Source organism: Anabrus simplex, chromosome 1, assembly GCF_040414725.1.
Source record: "Anabrus simplex isolate iqAnaSimp1 chromosome 1, ASM4041472v1, whole genome shotgun sequence".
NCBI lineage: Eukaryota > Metazoa > Arthropoda > Insecta > Orthoptera > Tettigoniidae > Anabrus > Anabrus simplex.
Genome location: NC_090265.1, coordinates 827,179,117 through 827,200,923, shown reverse-complemented (window position 1 = coordinate 827,200,923; position 21,807 = coordinate 827,179,117). Strand labels below are relative to the sequence as shown.

At 36.8% G+C, this 21,807-nt stretch overlaps 1 protein-coding gene across 1 annotated transcript in view; it reads right to left on the bottom strand.

Moving 5' to 3' along the window:
* Positions 1-407: 407 nt before the first annotated feature.
* Positions 408-21,807, bottom strand: part of LOC136873882 (ribosome biogenesis protein BRX1 homolog) — a 70,115-nt gene continuing 48,715 nt past the window's right edge. The window contains exons 6-7 of the mRNA XM_067147189.2: positions 18,426-18,520; positions 408-709 (exon numbers count right to left, since the gene is read on the bottom strand). Of these exons, the coding sequence (XP_067003290.2) occupies positions 428-709; positions 18,426-18,520 (377 nt within the window). The 3' untranslated portion in view covers positions 408-427. The remainder of the gene's footprint in view (positions 710-18,425; positions 18,521-21,807) is intronic.

The following is a 21,807-nucleotide window of genomic DNA, read 5'->3' as shown; positions in this document are numbered from 1 at the left end:
AGGTTTCATTGTACCTTGCCTGAGAAGAGGCCAAACTAGTGAAAATAATCAGAAAGATATACCATTGATGTTGAATTGAAGAAAAGAACAAATCATAACGACTGAAATCTTGTCATATCATCTACCTCTGCAACCGAGTGCAAGATAATATCATAAAATTTCTTCCACAGTTTACAGTGAATTTTTAAAATCTGTACCTTTTAGAAACATGCCTTGAGATTTTCTATGCTTTGCAATCTCATAATTTCAGCAGCTCTCAGGCTGTTGTCTAAAGTTGTCATAAAATGCAAGTGAATGGCAGGATAGTTCACATCTGACTCAAAGGTACTTTCAATACATTAATTTTATCAAATTTATTTTACAGAGCAAAAGTATGGGATTTTACAAAAGAAATAAAACACTTAGAATATTCCTTCTAGCATATGCTTTATTGATCTTTTCTTTTTTTCTTTTTCTTCTTTTTGAGCATTTCACTATTCCTCTTGTTCTTGCTTTTGAACTTCTTTTTCTTTTTGCTTTGATCATGTGACTGTGTTTGCTTTGTAGACTGCTCAATTTCTGCAGCTCTTTCTACAGGATCTCCCTTGAATATCTCATCCATTTTATTTAATTGGTAGGTTTCTTCTGGCTTTGTGGCCTCCAGAGCAACCTTATGCTCCACTCTACTGATGTATTTCCCGGCTGCAGCCTTTTTCAGTAACTGCCGATGCTGTAAAAAAAAAAAGTAACAATGATTTTAATGGAAGTACAAACATCAAAATTCATGACCTAAATGGCAATACCCAGGTCTTGTTATTTATTAGGCAGCCTATTAGTGATATTTCAAATGATATTTAAATTTTAAATCAAAATACAAACACAGGCATCTATATTATACAGTAATTTATGCTTCAAATAATGGAAAACTATGTCCTTTAGAGATTACATTTTTACATTTAGACCCTGCTGCAATTGGTCTCCTGAGTATTGGTGCATAAACCATAGATCTAAATAACATGAGGAAACGCTTGTCAGGCACCGACCATCTAGTGCAAAACCAAACACTTATACAAAGATCCACGATAGGCCTAGCATGCCAGTGGTTGATGACTTTTATTGCTCTTAAACACAAAAAGAGCCTCAGACCAAAATTATTACCTAATGTGACATAACTCTTGAGCAGATCTATCAGGTATGATGATAGACAAATTTGTCAGAAAAGGGAAGTACGAATTGGGAACATGAATATCTTGACCCTAACTGGAAAGACAGAAGAACTCATGTGATGGAAAGAAGAAATATATCTGTACTAGGTCTGAGTGAAAAAAGAAAAAGAAAATGGAGAAAGACAGGCTCTCAGAGGTGGCTACAAATTATACTGGTATGGACTGGAAAAAGGAGACCAAAAATTCCATGGAAGTTTAACTGTCAAAGATATGTAACTTAAAAGCTTTTCAGTCTGTTGAACACACAAGTTCAATATAAATATTACACCATACATTACATGTTTCATACTTAAAAGAACATTGGAAGAATCAAAAATGTCACTCTTTGTTTAAAACCCTCCTTTTTAAGTTCCTTTGCGATCTATAATAATTTAAGTTGACACATTTCAGTTGATACCACCATAACTAGAGCCCTGCTCATATATACAAAATAATATCTGCATCCACACTTCCTTCATCCGCATCTGCGGATACTGAAAATATTTAACTAAAGTATATTACACCCAAAGTATTGAAACAGGTAGATCTGTTAACATAATACAATAGACCTGGCACCAGAATCCCTACAGTCACAGGTTTCTGAGGGATTATCTCTTGCAACAACTACCGAACTACCGACGTACTGACCTTTGAATATTGATCCCACTGGTGTCCGGTTGGCCATTTTTGTTCTGTACTTAACATCTCTTCAACACGTACCAAAATGTATGTAACATGACCTAATAGGTTGAAAGTCGGTTTCGATTACAATGCGGTCATGAAAATTCAATATTCATTGACTTGGCCCTCAATGGGCGACTTAAACGCACTCTACAGAGTGATGGCAGTAGTGCCAGACCTGTAGCTTAGATCCTTTCAAACAGAACAAAGATGGCCTAGGCCACCATAGCTCAATTGGTAGAGGAACCGACGCGTAATCGGGAGGTTGTGGGTTCGGTTTCCACTGGTGTCCAGTTGGCCATTTTTGTTCTGTACTTAACATCTCTTCAACACGTACTAAATGTGCGTAACACGACCTAATAGGTTGAAAGTCGGTTTCGACTACTGACCTTTGTTCCTTCCTTCCATTAATTGTGGGCAGGAGTCAATTAGGCTTAGGTCAGATTTATGGGTTTATGGTCTCAAGGCTCTTTATACATCATCATTCTCCCATACCACTGTCAAGGGTCACCTAACCACAAGCAAAAGTAAGAGTATACCAGAGTGACAATCAATAAATGTCATCATTTAGAAATTATCAGCAATATTATCCACACTGCTATACAGTTTGTATCCGCCAAGACACTAATTTCGTGGATATCTGCAGATGTCCGCATCCATGCAGGGCTCTAACCATAACCTAGCTCACACCTATCAGTTACGTTTTAATAACATTTCCGCCTTCTTCCTCCAATCGCAAATGCACGATTCATCAGGATCATATTTCCTGCCAGCAGCACGATTTCCGATAGTTTCAGCTTCCCTTACAACTTTAAGTTTCTCATTCACAGTAAATAACTGCAAATGCTTTCTTGAATTCATCACTTGTTACCACTGATGCTTCTTCACTCAGAACACAATTAATTAACTACCAAACCATGTGCTTCCAGATACGCGGAAGTGAACAACAGAGCGAGATTACAGCCATTGCAAAGTCGCATAGCATGAAATCGCAGTTGCCATGTCTTATGTATTATGAGACCAAGGTACGAAAGTCTTAAATATGACCCGCACCCAAATTTAAGGAGCAATAATTCTGTTTAAAAAAAAAAATGTGCAGGTGGAATTTAGGATTATACAGTAATTCAGTAGTTATTGTGGCGTGCCACTAAGTGAGTTGGCTACACAGTTCAAGGCAGGTAGCTGTTACCTTGCAAACAAATAACACAACAGTCTTTTAATACATTCACAATCTTCTAATTTTTCTTCACATCATATTGGTGCTACATTACATAAACTTTTCAGTGTTTTTTTTTTCGAACATTAATTTCACGAACAGGTCCAGCAGTGTAGGGGTATCATGCCTGCCTCTTTCATTTGATTTGAAACAATATAGGTTCAATAATTGTAATTTTCATCTTGGGTCCTAATAAGTAAGGATGTTTTGCAGGTTCTTTTGGTATCACCGATTAAGAGAATGGTATAAATTTCTCTAAACACGTACAATTAATTAATAATGTAGATTAATGTTTTGGTGAAAACAAATATTCACAGGGCGGACCCATTAATAACCTGCCGTGTTATTTGATTATCTCAGTCAATACGAACCAATACAGGACCAAAAATGGTCAAATTTGGTAATTCTGTTAGTTTGCATTCTGAAGATAATGGGTTCAAATCTCCATGTCAGCAGCCCCCAGATGGTTTTCCATGGTTCCCATTTTCACACCATGCAATTGCTAGGGCTGTGCCTTAATTAAGTCCATGATAGCTTCCTTCCCAGTCCTAGCCCTGTTCTATTCAATCACCACCATAAGATCTGTAACGTTTCTCTAAAAGGGGTTCTGTAACATCTCCACTCTCCACAAATCTAAGGATAGGTATTTAAGCATTCAATGCATCCCAACGTAGCTAACAAGGGAACTATCAATTTCATATCGAAACCGACAATGAAATTTCACATAAGAAAAAAAGCAAAAGTTATGCTGCCATTTCGAGATGCCTCAAACTGACATGGAAACATCTAACAGCATATAAATCGACGTGGAAAGCCCTGGTGACCAGTTGAAGCAAGTATGTTACCTTGAGCTTTCTTCACCAGGCAGTTAACACATTCCTTTGAAAGAGTAGTCATGAAACTGCTAATGTTCTACCGTATGCATTACGTTATTTCCATGAAAAAGATTTATCTTCTTCCCGTGAAATAACTTTGGAACAAAGGGATATGGGTCGACATTTGATTGAACTAATTGAAAATTGTCCCATGGGTGACAGCATTGTCCCAGAGTCATGTCTGGAGAGAAATAGTGATAGTGGAAGCAGTAACACCTACCTGCATTATCTAAAAGATAAGGCAGCACACTACTGTCATATTTAAGAGGTGCTACAGATCCGAGTTTGACCCCCAAATCTGGTTCCCATCAATCCAGTGAAGCGACACTGCAGTCACCTACATGTGGAAGAACCAATTAGAATCTACATCAGTAAGTCCCATTGAACACAGTAAATTACTGTATAAAAAACATTTTCTCGGTTTGCAGAAGCATGAAGGTTAAAGTGGAATATTTGTGATGAAGACCTATGACTGTGGGCTTTTTAGCACATCTACAGGTTGGTTGAGTCACTTCAAGAAAAAATATAGAATCAAAAGTAGAAAAATCACTATATTTGTATCCCATGTATATGTGCAAGAAGAAGAGGGAAAAGAAAAAGTCCTATTCCAGAAGATAATCCGACAGCAGGTCCTATCTTACACATCATATCAGATGTTAGCAAGTCCGGTCGCTTTATACAATGTTGAATGTCAACCTATGGACAAAGCTACCGAGCACCAATTACACAACATGGAAATGCGTATGCTCTGTTGGTCGATGGGCATCACACTCCTGTATCATGTCAAAAACAACACCATTCACCAGCGTCCTGCGTGCTGTACCTGGAACAGTTGCCAATTTCACCCACTCCTTTGAAATGAATGGGCAACATCCACGGGGACGTCCAAAGCAGCACTGGAATGACACAATAAATGCTGATATGAAGATTCTGAATTTAAAACGTTCACTCCCGGCCAATACCTGAGCATAATGTTTTCTGTTTCGTATGCCCTCTGTGGAGTGCACACAGTCAATAAAACACATATACCAGCGGTGCCTTGTTCTTCTTTACACAACAGACAGAAAAACAGACCTACTTCCAAAGGTACTCCTTCCACTCCGTCAACATTCACGTTTTATTATTTATAAACTAGCTGATATACCCGTGCTTCACTACGGAATTCTACACTGTATACAGCATTCTAGGTTAGGTAGTGTATACGTTGTGAGCAAGATTGTATTAAATTGCAAAGCTCTAAACGTTACCCTAAAAACGTGACGGGGAAGTCACCAATCATCTTTTCTCATATGAAGACTGAGTTAGGGAATTTTCACTGTAATGGTAGACCCGTTTGCCTACCATCAGTCACAATCAGGTTGGCGAGCTTTCATTATAATGGTAGGCACTCACTCTCCACCTGCCTTTTTACATCCTCAGAAAGACTGTCTTAGTGGTTTTCCCAACTGAAATGAACATGCATTACAATGACGTTAGTAGGAATGGAACGATTAAAAGCAATGCTCTCATATGAAGTACTGATCAAATGAAAAACCACACATTTTCTCACTTTCAACGAACAGCACTACACTGCCGGTCTAACAGTCCAAAGTTCCAGAGCTGAAATGACTAAGCCGCACACAGGCGTGAGCCGTAAACACTCTTCGTCCATTTTCGGCGGGGAGGGGGTAAAAACACTGGCGACTCCCAGGGCAAAAACTATGTCCTTTTACTAATCTGTTTCCTAGGAGTACCCGATGAGTCGGAAAGTATCAGTTCACCTCACTGGCGGCGGAAAAATCTATCTGACTTGGAGGCAAATTTTTCCTCCAAGCCAGAGGAGAAACCCCCTCTTCACTGCTAATTTGGAATAGAATGAATGTAGAATTTAATATTTAAAAAATGAAGAGGAAGAAGCTTTTCTTAAGAAATGGCTCTTTTCAGGGTTGAAATTTGAGTTATTTAGTGAAATGTGGTGCTATAATTTGGAATAGGCCTAAATTGTTATTCTAGACCAGGCCATACTACTACTCTACTAAGTAAGCCTCTGCCTTAAGTATGACTACTGCTCATTCAAAACAGCACGTTACAGTAGGGACCGAATAGCTGGAATACTATGATGAACCAGTGTGTCACGTACCAGCTGTATCAGAAAATATATGAACCAGAGGAAGGGCATGCTAAAGAAGAAAGCTTTCTTAACTCCCCAGCTATATCCCGCCAATATTCAGTCAGGCTATTATACTCTGTACGCAACAGTAGTCCCATCTATTCGAGTTGAGAGGCAGCATAGGAGACAAAGAACATCACAACAAACAATGTTCAATGTAATGTTATTGTTGATCAATGTTATGCTCTTTCGATATTGTAGGCTTTCATATTTAGTTTTCTTCTGACTCTGAAATACCACTCATCATAGTCGGTATGGTATAACTGAAGAAAACAAATGACCGGAAAATGTATTCTCTATTTTTATGTAGTACTTTTCGATAGGACGAATAACATAGGTATTTAAAAATTACATTTTAGGCATCTTCCCCTAAACTACAATTTCATCCAGGGTGAACAAAATTGTTTATAGCTTGGACTGTAGTTTCTTATTCCCCGACTCTATATACCGATTTTCATGAAATTCTGTTAACCCATTTTCTCATGGCTCGGCGTTGATATGGACTTAGCAACAAAAATAAAAATTCATGAATATCTGTGTTATCATAGCCGGTATGGTAAAAATGTATAAGACATAAATGGTCGGAAATTTAATTCTCTATAACACTGATTATGTAGTATTTATCGATACGACCACTAATAATATAATTATTTGAGAATTAAATTTTAGGCCTTCTACTAAACTACCATTTCACCCAGCGTGAATTAAATGATTTACAGCCTAGATTGTAGAGACTTATTTCCCGACTTTGTATACCAATTTTCAGTGAGATAGGACCACTAATAATATAAATATTTCAGAATTAAATTTTAGGCCTTCCCCTAAACTACCATTTCACTCAGCGTGAATAAAACTATTTTAGCCTAGATTGTAGCGACTTATTTCCCGACTTTGCATACCAATTTTTTTTAAGATAGGACTACTAATAACATAAATATTTGAAAATTAAATTTTAGGCCTTCCCCTAAGCTACCATTTCAATCAGCATGAATAAAATTATTTATGGCCTAGATTGTAGCGACTTATTCCCCGACTTTGCATACCAATTTTCATTAAATTCTCTTTAGCCGTTTTCTAGTGATGCGAGTACATACATACATACAGACAGACAGACAGAAATTACGGAAAAGTGAAAACTGCATTTCCTTGTTACTGTGGACAAGACTGATGCAGAAATACCATTCTTTTCAAATTCTGAGCAATGTACAGACAAAACTCTTATTTATATATATAGATTTCATTTTCCGTATTGATAGATTCAATGTGTGGAAAAACACAATTCTTGTCTATACAACATTCACACGAACCAACCACCATTTATTTTCCGTGGGCCCTCCCCATTCAGTTACCACAGGCTACAGGAGTACTTCTGGTTCAACCCTCAAAGACATTAGTGACCTACATTGACCCCTGAACCAGCAGGAAAATACTAAGAGAATAAGAAGATCAGAGTGGTTTTGTGCACAAAATTAGAACAAAAAGGACTCATAAAGGACTCGTATTGTTTGTTGGTGAAAAACATACAGAAACAGTTGTTCAATCAATTAGTGCACTAATATGCCAAGTGATGAAATGAAGTAATGAAATTAAATTCTTTTTAGAATTTTACTTTAGACACAATTATGCCTCAGTTGGTATGGCCGTAACACTTTTCCCGATATTATTCACTGTATATCAGGAGGCATCACAAACTTTTGCTCTGAAAGTTTCCAAAGAAATATTTTATGCTGAAACTAAAACTGTAACAGCCACAAAATCAGGAAAAATGGGAAACAGGCATTAGAGTATTGGTTTAAAGAAGCAGTCTTCCCATTCGCAGAAATCAAGAGTTTGCTACTGTTCGAATCCTAGACTACTTATAGAGATAAAAGCGGTCTTGAAGAGATTCTTCCAGACAACAGTATAGAAATTCTCCAGATTCCTCCTGGCACTACAGGGCAAATACAGCTCTTGGATAAGTTACCCTTCTGGCAATGGAAAGCTTTGTATCGCTGTTTAACAGATATTGTACCAGTTTGTAAATACTTCAATTTCATATCTATCAGAGAAAATGCAAATCTTTCATTCATTTTTCAATTTTCTTCCCCACAGTTCCAGGACATGATTAAATATTTGTGTCGTGGTTCTCAACCAATTATATGTACGGCTTCATGGATAAATGGTTGGTGTCCTGGCCTTTGGTCACAGGGGTCCCGGATTCAATTCCCGGCAGGGTCGGGAATTTTAACCATCACTGGTTAATTTCCCTGGCACGGGGGCTGGGTGTATGTGTTGTCTTCACCATCATTTCATCCTCATCACCTACGGGCATCAAATCAAAAGACCTGCACCTGGCGAGCCGAACCTTCCTGGGATCTCCCAGCACTAAAAGCCATTCGCCATTATTTACCAATTACACAACGGAGAGACCTCCCGAGTTTGAAGTGCCTGCGAAATACTGCCTTCAAACAAGTAAGGAAAACTGTAAGAACAATGTATCCCTTAATTAACCCCTCATTGACTGGGAACATTTGAGTGCCGCTTTACCCAGTGGATGGAAGAGATTCAGACATGAGCAGTACGAAAATGCAGTGATCTCTTTAAAACTTCACTGTTACAACAGTTTAGCTCAGATTATTTTAAATCATAATGATATACTATAAATGTAAAAACTAGAAGTCACATTTTGAAAAAGAAAATTTCAAAAATAAGAAATTCATAAACTTTTAAATAAACAAAATGAAACTCTATTCCAATTACAGTCATACTAATATGTTCTCTATTCACCTGTGTGCTATGCAAAAAAAAAAAAAAAAAAAAAAATTAAATAGGGATAAATAGGGATTTACTTCTTTAGTGTGTGTATTTCCATTAAAATTGTCTTGGCATTCTTAGCGCAACCACTATATTAGAACCTGGCATCAAAACGGTTGATTAAACCAAATAAAAATAATAAGTGAGTTATTCCACCTTTTCAATACAAATTAAATTGTGTTTATTAAATAAACATTTAATGGGACTAGTTTCAACCTATTTAAAGGTTATCTTCAGCCATATCGTGTGTAGAACAAAGTATTTGAAACACAGTTGTTTTAAAGATGGTCTTAAAACATAGAAGTTTGACACTATGAAAAAATTGTTTATAGAATTTCCTGAAAACACATCTGTTGTAAGAGATTAGTTCACTTAGCTGTAGGAACATACAAGAAGAAGAAGTCTTATAATATTCTTCATAGTATTCAAGAACATGGATACAATTCAAAATTCACAGTCTTGATGATATGTGGAAATGGGCATATATGCATAGTGTTGTGGTAGAGGAGAAGAAGTCATCTTATATTCTTCTTATCACTGTGAAGCGTAGATACACTTTTTTTTTTTTTTTTTTTTTTTTTGCTAGGGGCTTTACGTCGCACCGACACAGATAGGTCTTATGGCGACGATGGGATAGGAAAGGCCTAGGAGTTGGAAGGAAGCGGCCGTGGCCTTAATTAAGGTACAGCCCCAGCATTTGCCTGGTGTGAAAATGGGAAACCACGGAAAACCATCTTCAGGGCTGCCGATAGTGGGATTCGAACCTACTATCTCCCGGATGCAAGCTCACAGCCGCGCTAGATACACTTTAAAATCATTCATAATCTTAACGAAATGTAGAACTGAGCATATATGCAAAGTATTGTCTTAGTAAAATGTGAGTTGAACAAATATGTTATTGCAGTGGAAAGGAAATTCTATATAGTTGTGTATAAAGAAAATAATGTAAAAAAATATTGAAGGTATCCATGCAGATTAATGACATTAAAAAATGAAAGTGAAAAGGCGCTTGAAGATATGAATTAAGTTAAAGATTTTATATTCTTTGTATTAAAATGGTGGAATGAATTCTCATATAAGGCTGATATAAAAGAAAGGCCATATTCTTTGATGTGGTATTTGTGGGAAGAGTTTGTTTGACATGTTGAGGTGAGCATACTAGTCGAAAGGGAACGTTATCAATCGGTGGGTAGCCAAGTGTATGATGAAATTCCCTTCGACCGCTGAGATGTTAACTTATATTGAGGGCTTTAGAGCAACTGGCAGTCACATTAAGTGATTCATTAGAGAATAATTTATCGACTGACAAGTGTTCAAAGTAAAGAAGAGGCTACTGTGTATGTGTATTTAACCTGCGCATGCATAATTTTGTAAAAATGCATAATTCCCAAAAAGTACTATCAAGAATTGTATAAAACATTAGCTTTTATTCAAAATTAGCTGAATATTCTCACAAAGGTATCAGGTACATGTTGGGTTAGGGTACACAAACTGACCATCGTCAGTTCACATTTAGGCATCATGAAAGGCAATTAGATATATTCATTAGGAGCAGAGGTGCAAAAGTACTGTGGTTTCGTGTGTTGCCTGACATATACAACATATATATGACTAGAAGAGCACATGGCGACCATGTTTGTTTACTATCGCTCGAGCTTTCGTGTGCGTGACTGGACAGCTGACGGCTACACTGCCATCTAATTTAATTTACATTTAAAATACGAGTAGTAGGGACAACACAGAGAACTTTAATTCGAGGGGTAAGGGTTAAATGATTTCAATGACATTGGAAATTTATTGAACATCTTCCTTGGTAAAACTTCTTCTTGTATATTCCTACAGCTAAGTAAACTAATCTCTTACAACAAATGTGTTTTCAGGAAATTCTATAAACAATTTTTTATAGTGTCAAATTTCTATGTTTTAAGACCATCTTTAAAACAACTGTGTTTCAAATACTTTGTTCTACACACAATATGGCTGAAGATGACCTTTAAATACATCGAAACTAATCCCATTAAATGTTTATATAATAAACACGATTTAATTTGTATTGAAAATGTGGAATAACTCACTTATTTTTATTTGGTTTATATGCAATAAAGCGGAAAAAGATTGGACTACAGTAGAAGTCCGCTATAGCGAGTATGGCATATAACGAGAACTCTGCTATAACAATATTTTGCTGTCCCTTCAAAATTCCTACATTAAACTGTGTATTAACCTTCGGTTACAGCTAGAGTCCTATCACTGAAGCATCCGTTATTACGAGTGGTTAAGCACGCACGATTTTTTCCGCTACCGATATTTATGCACCCCAGCGTTTATGTTGCGTGCGATCGATTACCTTTGGTATCATTTCCTCACTATTTCCACTAGCGAGTACTGTCGTCGACATTCGAAGGCGATTACATAAAATAAAATAAATACTTAATTGTGAATTCGAAGGCGATGTCGGAGTTGATTAGTAATACCCGTCGACTGCTGTTCCATAACAAAAATTCAAAATGAAAGAGGGCATATTTCATCATAAATGCGTAAATAATGTGTCTGACAACATTTGTTAATAAATGCATAAATGCAGTTGTCAACTTGTTAAAATTAAAGGCTGACTAAACAGTCGCTTAATTTTAATGCAAAATACTGCAATTAAGTAAGAATGGGATAGGCCTACACCTTGAGATATGGCAGACTGCATAATTGATTTCAGAGATTAGTTTATATTTTCTCACTTCTGGTTAAATTACGGAAAGGCTATTATCGTGTAAATATATAACGAGAAGATTATAATTTCTCTACTGGCGCTTGAAGCGTGTTTTCATCGTACGTATAGTAGGTTAAGTTGGGATAGGTGACGCTGTTTGAATAAGAAAACTGAAACATTTGCCACAAAATGCGATCAATCATCTTCGGTATGGTATACAGTAGTTTTCTCACTATGTGCATTGCGAGCTCTCTCGTAAACATTCAAAGGCGATGTTAGAGTCGATTAGTAATACCCATCGACTGCCGTTCTCAAAATGAAAGAAGATAACAAGTTTTCGTAATAAATGCATAAATGCAGTTGTCAACCTGTTAAAAATAAAGGCTGAAGTAAACGATCGCTTAATTTTAATATTATATACTGAAATTAAGTAAGAATGTGATACACCTCAAGATATGGCAGAGTACATCACGGATTTCAGAGGATAGTTCATATTTTCTCGCGTCCAGTTAAATTTCGGAAAGGCTATTCACACATAATTTCTCTACATGCGTTTCAAATATGTTTTCATGATACACATGCGGTTAGGTTAGGAGACGCTGTTTGAAGAAGAAAACTGATATGTTTGCCACATAAGCCTCTGGAGTGATACCGTATTTCTCCGAATACAAAACGACGTGGTTTTTTTTTTTTTTGTCAGAATCTAATGCGAAAAATCAAGGGTTGTCTAGCATTTGCGGCCTGACAGTAACGAATACCACTGGCAACTACTGCGGTAACCACGCTGCTTCTTTTCACCCCTGCACGCACACAAAAAACTCGCTGAAAATAAACGACCGCCTCTTTATTATACATTGCTAGCCGCGACAACCGGTTGTACAGTGCCTGTGTGTAACGTCACTGGATCTTGGGAAATACCTAATGAAGAGAGAATTACATTCTATTAGCCTGTACAAAAACCTTTCTCAAATCTGCAGAATGGCATCAAAACGTGCAAGCCTTCGAATGCTTAGAAAGGCCACGGCTACTCAGTGGCAGAGTTATAACTCATCTACTGTACCTGACGCTTAGTAAACTTAAGTTTTATAGACAGCAGGAACCTATTCGAGATGGATAGTCGTATTGTAGAGATACGTGTAACAGGTATTGCCGGCAAATTATCAACGAGTTCTCGTCGATATTATGATGCCAATTTTAAGTTAATGGTTATTAAACACTCGGAAACTGTGCAGCCGCAAGAAAATACGGTATAGGACTAACTAAAGCCAATATTTGACGTTAGCATGAAGACAAAGATAGCTAAAAAAAATGAGTGCTGTACAAAAAAATGCATTCAGTGGTCTGCAACAAGGCCGCTTTAAAGAAGTCGAAGATGGAATTGTGAGGTATGTGCACGAAAAGCTCAAGGGCAAAATGGCCATACCATGGTGCAATAAACTTGTTCGTTGACCTTCAATGTCCGCGATTAGGCCTATACATCGCCAGCGGCTGAAGTTGGCCGAACCCGGCAAGCGAGACGTGTGTGTAATGGTAGCCGGTTATATCTGACGCCGAGTAAAAGTAACAGTTTTATAGACAGCAAGAATATTTTCCTGATGGATCGTCGTATTGTAGAGACGCATGGAATAGGTATTGCTGGCAAATTTTCAACGGGTTCTCTTCGATATTATGATGCCAATTTTAAATTAGTGGTCATTAAACCTGCGGAAATAAAGAATAATTGTATTGCCGCAAAAAAAAAAAGGGGGATAACGAAAGCCAATGTTTGGCATCTAAAAAAGTGTACTGTACAACAAAGGCATTCATATGATTTTACAGAGCATTTATTGAACCTGATTTAAATTTTTTGAAGGAAAAAGTGGGGTTTGTCTTGGATTTGGAGAAATACGGTACAATAATAAAGTTTTGTTATGAATCCACCTGTTCAATACATTATAATGTTGTCACATTTAAAATAACTTCATTAGTTAAAAAGTTATATATGGGACATGTTTCGCTCCCTTATAGAGCATCATCAGCCAAATCTGAATCTCGAATAATTGTTATTTACGTAAATAATGACTTAACACCTTGAGTGCCACGTGAGACCAACGTTGACTCACAGAGCTTAATGCCAGTCGGGCCGCGTGAGTCCGCTGTGGACTCACGCGCACTCTCCAAGTCTCAGGCCCCGTGGTGCCATACTGTCATCACACTTGACATGTAAACGTATGTTAAATGAACGTAGGTGGCCAGTACGTCATGAAACTATTCTTGGCCTGTTCATTTGCGAGTCCGATGTGGCACAACGTAGCCTGGACGTCACTATAATATATCGACCACAAATAAATTATGATGACATTTTTTAGTGTTTTCAGATCGTGTCGTGTACAAATAACAAAAGATTGTACTGTACAGTGTACTCATTGTTCATTGTCTCATATCAGGGTCTATAGACGAATTGAAAACATAGGGCATAAAAATTACATGAACTTTCTAGAAAAAATATTTTTAACTTTGTCTCATTCGCAATCACACCACAAAGTAGTACACTTCTTGCATATGAATTTAAAGTATAACAAATGAAACCTTCTGAAGAAATATAATTCAAACTGTGTTTCATAATCACACTACAAATTTGTGCACTTTGAAGAAACAGTCTAAACACAAGAAATTTTCACAGGCTGATCATTTGAACTTAGACTGCTGAGTGTTCTTCATGGCATATTGCCTTCCTGATTCCCGATGGATCTCTTCATAACACTTACTGCATTTTCGTCTTCCCTGCCAGCCTACATCATCCAGTCGGTGGAGTAATACCCATTTTTTGGTACTTGGGGAATATGAATATCTTTGATACCGGTACCTGTTAACTGTTCAACAATGTCCTCTTTGAACTGGGTAACAGATATACTCTCATTCCCAAGTTGATTTGAAATATATATGGCATTTACTATACTTGTGTCGATCAATATCTCAATAGCCATTTTTCTGTACCATTTTACTCCCCGTCTCAGGGAAGTACTATAGCTCTTTTTAAGATCTGGTAAATGAATGTACGGTTTGCATTTGTTATATTCTATAACACTCTGTGACTTTTGCATTCCTCTCAATAGTGACCGTCTCACCAGTGTGTTTTGTTCTCAAAATTAACACGTCTCTTTTATCATGCGATTTCTGAACAACCACACCAGTGATACTTTCACGGACTCTTGTCTCTCCTCTTGCTAACTTGCTTTTAGTAACATCGGTTGGATTATACTTCCGGTTAGATTTCAATGTTCCAAAGATATGAGTTTTATTCTTTAGTAGTTCATCAGCTAATGACGCAGACGTATACCAGTGTGTCAGGAAGGTGAAAACTGTGCTAGGATACGTGGTGACACATTGGTCTCACGCGGCCTATACAGCTGGAAGGTACTGTCATTGGCCGCGTGAGACCAATGTGTCACCACAATTTAAACACAATGTTATGACTACAATTTTGGCCCAAGATGACTAAAAGGTACTTTTCTGCAATAAGATGCGCCATTTTATACTCTATAGTAAAAAAAGAAAGAATGGCCTGGATGGAATTTTTTTCACTGCATATGTGGCACTTAAGGTGTTAAGAACTATTAGAACATTTTTGACAAACTTAAAACTTACTCTATTGGAATATCATAAAATATAAAATCTTTGTATACATGGCTTAATTACATGTGCTTAATAGGAAGATACATTATGGAAGAGAGAGTACTAAAATATTAAATTAAATAAAAATATATATATCATGTCCAAAATCTTAGAAAGACATGAAAATCAATCTTAGGAGCTAAATTTGAGGATTTTCTTGGCAATGAGATCTGGTAGAAAAAAAAAGTTATTTATCCCTTGTGGATAAGAGTCTATAAAGATTCAAATTTATCGTCAATTTGATGATTGAACTTGTAACAGGATAAATGTTTGTCTTCAAGAAATTTAAATGCTTGTTGTCATATGACCTCGGCGAATGCTGTTGAAAGACCAACATTTATCCTGTTACAAGTTCAATAATCAAATTGACGATAAATTTGAATCTTTATAGACTCTTATCCACAAGGGATAAATAATTTTTTTTACCAGATCTCATTGCCAAGAAAATCCTCAAATTTAGCTCCTAAGATTGATTTTCACGTCTTTCTAAGATTTTGGACACGATATATATATTTTTATTTTATTTTATATTTTAGTACTCTCTCTTCCATAATTTTAATGTATCTTCCTATTAAGCACATGTAATTAAGCCATGTATACAAAGATTTTATATTTTATGATATTCCAATAGAGTAAGTTTTAAGTTTGTCAAAAATGTTCTAATAGTTCTTAAGTCATTATTTACATAAATAACAATTATTCGAGATTCAGATTTGACTGATGATGCTCTATAAGGGAGCGAAACATGTCCCATATATAACTTTTTAACTAATGAAGTTATTTTAAATGTGACAACATTATAATGTATTGAACAGGTGGATTCATAATAAAACTTTATTATTGTATATCAACAGATTTCAATACGGATTAAAACATGAGATTAGTCACTTGCAATGAAATACGGTACTATAATTTTTTCAGAATGAAATTAAATACACACTTCCACGAAAAATAACAAACAAGTAATCCATAGTGTGGATATCATCTGCAGAAATGCAAGTTTTGAACAAACTGATAGCTGATTCATACCGATTTTAATGTGTATGGGGGTTTTTCCGAATTTCATACAAAAATTGGGTATAACGACAATCCGCTATAGCAAGTAAATTTTTCATTGTTACGAATTCTCGCTATAACGGAGTTCTACTGTATCTCAAACAGTTCAGAAAAGAAAGACTGATATGGGCTGATTCATACATACAACGAAGGCAGAGATCTTCATCTTCAACGATATACCATTTCCATCTCAATAACTTTAAAACTTTACAAGCTATAACAAAATTAAGTTAGGCTTCGGTGTCAAGGGGTTAAAGTGCATATTTGTTGTGCGTGATGCTGAAAATATTTATCATGCGATTAACGCACATCATTTGTTTCACTTTTGTTCCTTAACAAAGTGACCTTGGCACACGGGCACTCTCTCTCTCTCTCTTTCTCTGTCCAGCACAACTGCAACTCCACTCCATTGTGCACCGCACCAGCCATCAAGATGCAAGGGTTGTCCAGTAGCTGCGTTGCCACACGGATTTTGAATCAAGATTTAGACAGCTTCCAGTTCGAAATGGTAGCTAAATTTTTGTATATCCATATTTTATGGTCTCCTCATCCTCTCAGCGAAATTGCACTGTCAGTTTCTACATGAACTTATCGACAGTTCCCTTTAAGATCCAACTTTACAACAATGTGCACAAAAGGTGAGTCTGCAATCAATAAGAGCTAACTGGAACATTCCTTCAGCAGTTTTAAATATAACCTGCAGCAAAGTGCACAACTTTTATCAAAATAGAACCAACAGATATCACCATTTAAAAAAAAACATCTTAAACCTTTCCCACGTACTATCTTTGACTCACTGTCGGGAGAAATAATTTGCTTGTCAGGTATAGTTGTGGAGTACCTTCACTACATAATTTATTCTGTAAAAACCACATAAGATATCACTTTCAAATTTTGTAACAATGGAAAATACACTATAGTTATTCTAAAATGATACAATGAGATCACCTAATTACATGCAAGACCCTCTCCTCCCTGTTCAGAATGATACATCAAGAAGCATCCAATATGGTGCATAATGTTAAATTGCTTGTTCTTGAAGTCAGTCTAAATTGCTGGACCTGATGGGGCTCTTATTTTCTTGGCAATGCAGAGAACACAGGAATTCACCCTGAATCTCCCAATTTATTTCATTTTCGGGATCAGTTAGGCAAAGATATTTAAATAGCAAATCGTACTTCCTCTCGGACATACAAACTATCAACAACTTTTCACTGAATGGGATTGGAAGATAAATTGACATTAGTTGGAATATTATGTAATTAAATAGATGCTCATAGCCCGAAACAGAATTAACTGAAGAATTAAAACTGATAATTACGTTTTTTACAAGTAGGCCTAATATTTTAAAAGGAGACGGTACCTGAATGAACATTTCCTGTCCTGTGCCGTATTCCGATTTCCCTCAGATTCATATCCTGTCCCAACTGCTTCCCATACCATTTTTATTATCATACCTACAATTTCAAACTCACTAGCATTACATTTGTCAACATATTGATCTAATTTGTAACAAATATCCTCCGCACTCAACTGGTTATGACCAGCCATGTTGCTGCAATGTGTTTACATTCAGTCAGCTGTCTGTTCTATCTAAGAAAACGTATAAAAGAACACTTTATTTTAGGATTCCGTGCATGCCAGTTGTATCTAGGAAGCGTAGGGAATTCACTGGTTCCAAAAAGTTATATGTTTAGCAGACAGATGGCAGAGGAAATCGGTTTGAAAGTTGAGTACGCTTTACTATGCAACCCGCAGGAGACAATGTGCGACTCCAGTATGCTTTACTACACAATCCGCGGGAAAGAGTTAATGAGAGACCAGTTATTTTTAACAATATTCCGATGGTCAGAAGTTATGCTTCTTAGTCAAATTTTTATGAGTGTTACTCTGACAAGTCAGTAGAACACTACGTTCAACCAACCAACTAGAAATGAGTTATAATCCCTCTCTTGTTTTTAAAACTTATGAAGAACCATCAAATAGAATTCTAACAGCATACTATACAAACAGAATCAAAACACAAGAATAATTACAAAGACTTTTTCACAAGTGACCAAATATTACACAGACACACGAACTATCACAGCCCTTCTATATTGTGAGAACATACCTTTGATGGCGTTACATAAAATGGATTGTCCCATAAAGTTTGTCCTCCAAAGCTTCCATCAAAGATCTTTACTGGATTCAACACAAATCGTGGCCCTGGAAACATAATGAATATTACATAAAGCATTTCAAATATGCCAAAGCAAAGACCATTACTGTAACAAAACAAAAAACAAAACTACTGGAAAAGAATGAACATCAATTTCACAAGTTTTCTTACACCTGAAATGGAAAAGATGAACAATTAATAGCATGATTAACAAACAAGAATTTGCTGTTCGAGTGGTTTCTTCATTTCAAAGGCTAGAGCCATTCTGGTCAAGAATCTTGTGTACCTCGTGCAGATAAAGGTTGTCTACAATCATCTACAAAGCATAAAATTAGGACTGTCTGAAGTCAGTCTGGCTATGGTATCTTGCTGTACTTCCATGGCTTCGCATGCATGGAATTTACTTTTGTGCCCATTCAAAGAATAGATGAACACTGGAAATGTTGTTGAGAAATGATGGAATATGCAGAATTTTTTTTTTTTTAAGTGAGAATTACAAAAATATTGTCACAAGTGGCCAAGTACTACACAGATATACAAACCATCAAAACCCTTCTATATTCTGAGAATATACCTCTGCAGAAAGGGAGACATTTGATGGTTACAATGAAGTCGTTAAGACTTACAAAACTCAACCCCGTCAGAAATAACCATGATATAGATGTTGATTCCCATAGAGAACCTGAAAGATTTTTCCTGAATGAGTAAATGTATAAAACCTATATAGTTGATCCATTATTGGACATTATACATTTTCTAGCTAACTCATTCCTGGATGCCAACATTGCTAATTTGGGCTCATCAGTTGATAAATAGCACACCTACCAAGATGCATGGCTAGTGCATACCGTGAAGGTCACTGTGTAGGCTACTTTGAGCCACCTACAGTGCCAATGCACTATGAGAAACTTTGTCTCATTTTCAAAAACTGAAGCCTGCCTGGCCATCAGATGATATAGAGAACCTGAGATATTTGTCCCGAATTAGCAAATTTATAATACCAATATAGTTGGTCTGTTATTGAACATTATAAATCTCACGGCCACCCATGGGTGACAGATCTGATGATGCCCTTAACAGGACCAAATGGAGAACGGCGCGCAAAGTAGCAGACCCTGCAGTGTCGCAGGAAAAATGCTAGGAAGAAGAAGAATGAAGTCACAATGTTTCTGTACACACTACATTTTTAGTTGCATTACCTGTTTTCATTAAATATACTGTATATTGATTAGCTGAACTAGCAGATCTGAGTAACCATATAATAATTGCAGTGCATCAGCACTCTATACAAACATTATGTGAATCTCCTTTGTGTGAGTGTACATGACAGAGTTCAAGTAAGATGTTATTCTCTTAAACGCAGCTGGATACTCATCACCTGATGAAATTCATGGGGTGTCACGAACTGTTGATATATATATTACTTTCAGCTAAGACAATACAACTGAAATGAAGAAAGAAAGTGGCTGGTGGCTGTTTGTTAGCTGCGTGTCTTTGACAGATGCAATTTCCACCTTTACAATACTAAAGTCTCTCTATAGTCAATTAAGTATGAACTATACTCCTGGTTTTACCGTATTTCACGATATATATTTCATTCAGTTCACTGCCAATATCCATTTTTGTCTTCTTTCATTTTTGTATTGAACATGAGAATCTTAACACTAGGATCGTTATAACGTTCTGAATTATGGCAGTTCACAACAGAACAGTCATAGTCATGGATGAAATTCATAAGAACATTGAACAGAGATTGGGACGCCAGGCAACAAAAGCCATGTTGTTTGCAGATGATATGGTGATACGGGGTGAGGATGAAACGGAAGTGAAAAAACAAGTAGATGTATGGAATCAAGTGATAGACAAATTTGGGATGAAAGTAAGCACAGAGAAAAGTAAAACAATAGTGATGACAAGGGGAAGGAAGGAAGGAAGGAAGGAAGGAAGGAAGGAAGGAAGGAAGGAAGGAAGGAAGGAAGGAAGGAAGGAAGGAAGGAAGGAAGAGGAAAGATAAAACTGGATGGTAAAATTTTGGAAGTGGTTAAACATTTCAAGTTCTTGGGAAGTGTGATCACAGAAGATGGAAAAATAACAGAGGAAATTGGGAAAAGAATACAACAAGCAAACGGCTTCTACCAGAGTGTAAGGGGTATTTGTGGAACCAAGATGTCCCGAAGAAATGTAAGAAAGTATTATGTTAAACCAATTATGAACCCATACTAACCTATGCAGTTGGATCGTGTACTACAACAAAACGAGAGGAGAGTAGAACACAGGCAGCAGAGATGAAATTCCTAAAAGGTATCAAGGGCAAGACCAGAAAGGACAGAATTAGAAATGAAGAGATAAGGAAAAGGACAGGAATCTTGAAACTTCAAGACAAGATAGTAACAACAAAACTGAAGTGGTATGGGCATATGGGAGAAGAGAGAGTGTCAAAAAAAGCTTTTTCAGAGAAGTTAACAGAAAAGAGACCACGAGGAAGACCCCGAAAGAGGTGGACAGATTCAGTGTGGGAATGCATAGAGAAGAGGGGAGGAAAACCAGAAGATGTACTTTAAAAAGGAGAAGAGTGGTGGAGAACCAGCAGCGATGGAGGTCCTTGATTCACAACCCGAACCGGGAAACTGGAAATGGAAAATGAAGACGATGTATGATAACAGAACAGTGTTCTTTAGCATGACGAGGATGTTCCATATTGCCCCTACTTGTAACTTACGTGTTACAATATACTTCTTCTTCTTTTATGACCACATAGGATCACTTTCGTCAGTCCGTCGTTCAGGTCTCTTTGAAGGGATTGTTCGGGCTTTGCGGTCCTCCCAGTACTTCTTCAGACGCTCCGATCTTCGTGCCCTTTCCTTAGTTGAAAATATGCGTGTTGTTGGTTTGTTTTGTCTAAGGGTAAAGCGGAGGTTTGTATTCTTCAGTTTTGTATTCAATTTTATTTGTGGTGTCTTCTATAGTAAGGCCTATTTCCTTCAGATACTCTCTTACTTCGCTGATATACTATTATACAAACAACAAATCTTTCCGTCATCAACACCACAGTCATGTATTGGTTAAACCAGCATGGCCTGCATGTTATCTCACCGTTTTGATGGAACCAACTAGAGGGAAGAATATTCTGGATGTGGTGCTAGTAAAACCAGATGAGCTCTATAGAGAAACCAAAGTAATAGATGGTATTAGTGATCACGAAGCTGTTTTTGTCGTAGATAAAAATTAATGTGATAGAAAGGAAGGTATTAAAAAGTAACTATGATTGGTGGAAAATGGTAAATAAAAATGTAAACAGACTCTGGGACGGGTATAAAGCAATTGTTGAGGAATG